The 2,975-nt window shown below is 50.2% G+C and overlaps 1 protein-coding gene across 1 annotated transcript; it reads left to right on the top strand.

Moving 5' to 3' along the window:
• Positions 1 to 1,718: 1,718 nt before the first annotated feature.
• Positions 1,719 to 2,657, top strand: LOC311596156 (olfactory receptor 6B2; the record flags this gene model as incomplete). Its single annotated transcript, XM_084779358.1, has 1 exon — positions 1,719 to 2,657. One exon carries the CDS (start codon positions 1,719 to 1,721, stop codon positions 2,655 to 2,657), a length of 939 nt encoding a protein of 312 aa, XP_084635484.1.
• Between the last annotated feature and the right edge of the window lie 318 nt (positions 2,658 to 2,975).

Raw genomic sequence — 2,975 nt, 5'->3', positions numbered from 1 at the left:
ACATGAAGAAGTAAGAAGCAGAGAGCTTGAGCCTTCACCAGAATCATATACGGGCCTTCAAGACCCACTTCACCTAACTAAGCCACATGTCCCAGCTGGGGACCAAGTATTTAAATGTCAAGAGCCTGAAGGAGACATTTCACATTTACATTAATACTAAGATGTCCTTTGGAGGCCCCTATCTGTCAAAAGTCTTACCACAGCCTGGGGAGCTCCAGGGGTTGGTGAAACATTGGGGGAGGAATACTGGGGGAAAGAGTTAGGTCACTGGACACGTGTTCCTAAAGAGGATGCTAGGTCCCCTAGCCACTTCCCCCATGATTCCTGTTGTTATGGGGGTGGAAAGCCTTCACCATGTGCTCCCACCATGATGTGCCTGGATCACCAGAGACTGAGAGCAACAGGGCAAGTAAATGTCCACAGACCTAAAACTTTTCTTAGGCAATTTTCTTAGGTTGAATCTCTCTGGAATGTTCTAGTTACAGTGATCAGATGTGAGTGACAGGCCTGCCCTCTCTGAGTGGCTGGCAAACATTCTCCAGTATAAACAGAGACCATAGCCCCGCCCCTTCAGAAGGAACACACTGGATGGCTTGCTAATTCAAATCCTTGCTTTAGGTTAGTAAAACAGGCTTGTAGCCCTGCATTTCTTTCTCAGGGAGGAGTCTCTGGTTTTCCTTTTGAGCACTACTTTACTCATCCTGTGACCTTTGCTTTTGTAGTCTGTGAGAGTAATGCCAGCCGGTACCGGCCACTGCATTTACCCATCTTAATATTCCACAGTTCTAGCCAGCACCCGTAAGGGTCCACCTTTTCTGTTGTTGGTATCTCATGAACAGAGCAGCAGACCTGATGTTGGGAGACCCTGTTTGGCGCCCTGGCACAGCCGTGGCCTCAGGTAAGTCCACAGACTGAGAGTGGAGCCAGAGCCTCATTCCCAAGTGCAGTGAGGGATGAAGAGGTGGCTGATGCAAGTCAATACTTGGGCATGGTAAGATCAAAGGCGTTCTTCATCTTGTTGAGTCTGGCTCTGGTGACCTTGGCTAAGGGCAACAGCTAGACTGGTACAGAGTGTATGGCCACAGCTTCCACTCTGGGTGACTTCTCCCTCCAGACTCCAGCAGGGGGGAGCTGCTTTCTCTGACCCAGAATGGTGCTGAAACTCCTTCATTGTTGATGTCCATGTGGTCTATAGAGACAAGGATGGCGCCACCATCCAGTGCCTAAAAACCAGTCCCAAGGGAGTATCTGGTGATAGAGTCTCCATAACCCCAGGAGCACTGCTGATGCCACTAGCAGTGGCATCTATTAAAAAGGCAGAGGTTCAACCTCTGCGAATGTGGAAGGAATGGTGAGATACAAACCAATAACTCCTGGGGTCCCTAGCAAACGTGAGTCATTTGCCCAGAGAACAGGCACAAGGAGCCCATCACTCTCCCATGTTCACAGATTTGCTGGGAGGTTCCAGGGCGCAAATTACAGTCTCACCATCACTATGGATAGAGGTTGGACAGTCTCTTCCCAGGCCCAGTACAGAGCCACACCATCTGACACTAAGCACTACCTGGACTTGTGGCATTTTTCTCCTTCCCTGGTGCTTCTAACAGCCAGGTGTGCCACTTCAGGGCAATCCCACCTGCAGGCTTGGCTGCCTAGTCTCCCTGCCAGCTGCCCTTTCTCCCCTGCAATGCCTTGTTGATTCTTTCAGGTACAGAAGGATGAGGGGGGAGAACGTCACCAAGGTCAGCACGTTCATCCTGCTGGGCTTCCCCACCGCCCCCAGGCTGCAGTATCTGCTCTTCGTCCTCTTCCTGCTCATCTACCTCTTCGTGCTGGTGGAGAACCTGGCCATCATCTTCACCGTCTGGACCAGCGCCTCCCTCCACAGGCCCATGTACTATTTCCTGGGCATCATGTCCACCTTGGAGATCTGGTATGTTTGTGACATCATCCCCAAGATGCTGGACGGCTTCCTCCTGCAGAGAAAACGCATCTCTTTCATTGGCTGCATGACTCAACTCTACTTCTTCAGCTCTCTGGTGTGCACAGAGTGTGTACTCCTGGCTTCCATGGCCTATGACCGCTATGTGGCCATCTGCCACCCTCTGCGCTACCAAGTCATCATGACCACAGGGCTGTGTGTTCAGCTTGTGGCCTTCTCCTTTGCTAGTGGCTTCACCATCTCTGTGATCAAGGTCTACTTTATCTCCAGTGCCACCTTCTGTGGCTCCAATGTCCTGAACCACTTCTTCTGTGACATCTCCCCCATCCTCAAGCTGGCCTGCACCGACTTCTCTACTGCAGAGCTGGTGGACTTCATCCTGGCCTTCATCATCCTGGTGTTCCCTCTCCTGGCCACCGTTCTCTCCTATGGACACATCACCCTGGCCGTGCTGCGCATCCCTTCAGGCACAGGCCGGTGGAGGGCCTTCTCCACCTGTGCCTCCCACCTCACTGTGGTCACCATCTTCTACACAGCTTTGCTTTTCATGTACGTGAGGCCCCAGGCCATTGATACCCGCAGCTCGAACAAGCTCATCTCTGTTCTGTATACAGTCCTCACACCCATCTTGAACCCCTTGATCTACTGTCTGAGGAACAAAGAGTTTAAAGATGCATTAAGAAAGGCTTTGGGCTTGAGTCAAGCTTCATTATAGGAGGGAGGGCACCTCCTGATACCAGAGCACTTCCTGAGCATGTGTTCTTGGTGATGAGGCTATGGGAACACTTGCCATTGCTGTAGTGCCGAAGGTATTTAGAGCATTGGTTTTCTTCCTTTGGAGAGTGGACATCGTGTCCACTGTTTGTGTAATGATGCTATTCTACCCACTTTTTTATCTAAAAAAAGTTTGATTCTTTACATATTTCATATCATGAATCCCAATCCCACTCATCTCTCTGCCCTTTTATATCCATTCTCTTTCCTTGTAATGTCCTTCAAAAGAAAACAAAAAATAAAAATAGGAAAACATCTT

This window comes from Acomys minous, assembly GCF_964271855.1.
Source record: "Acomys minous genome assembly, chromosome: 4".
In the NCBI taxonomy this organism is placed as follows: Eukaryota; Metazoa; Chordata; class Mammalia; order Rodentia; family Muridae; genus Acomys; species Acomys minous.
This window is presented reverse-complemented; position numbering and strand designations above follow the sequence as displayed.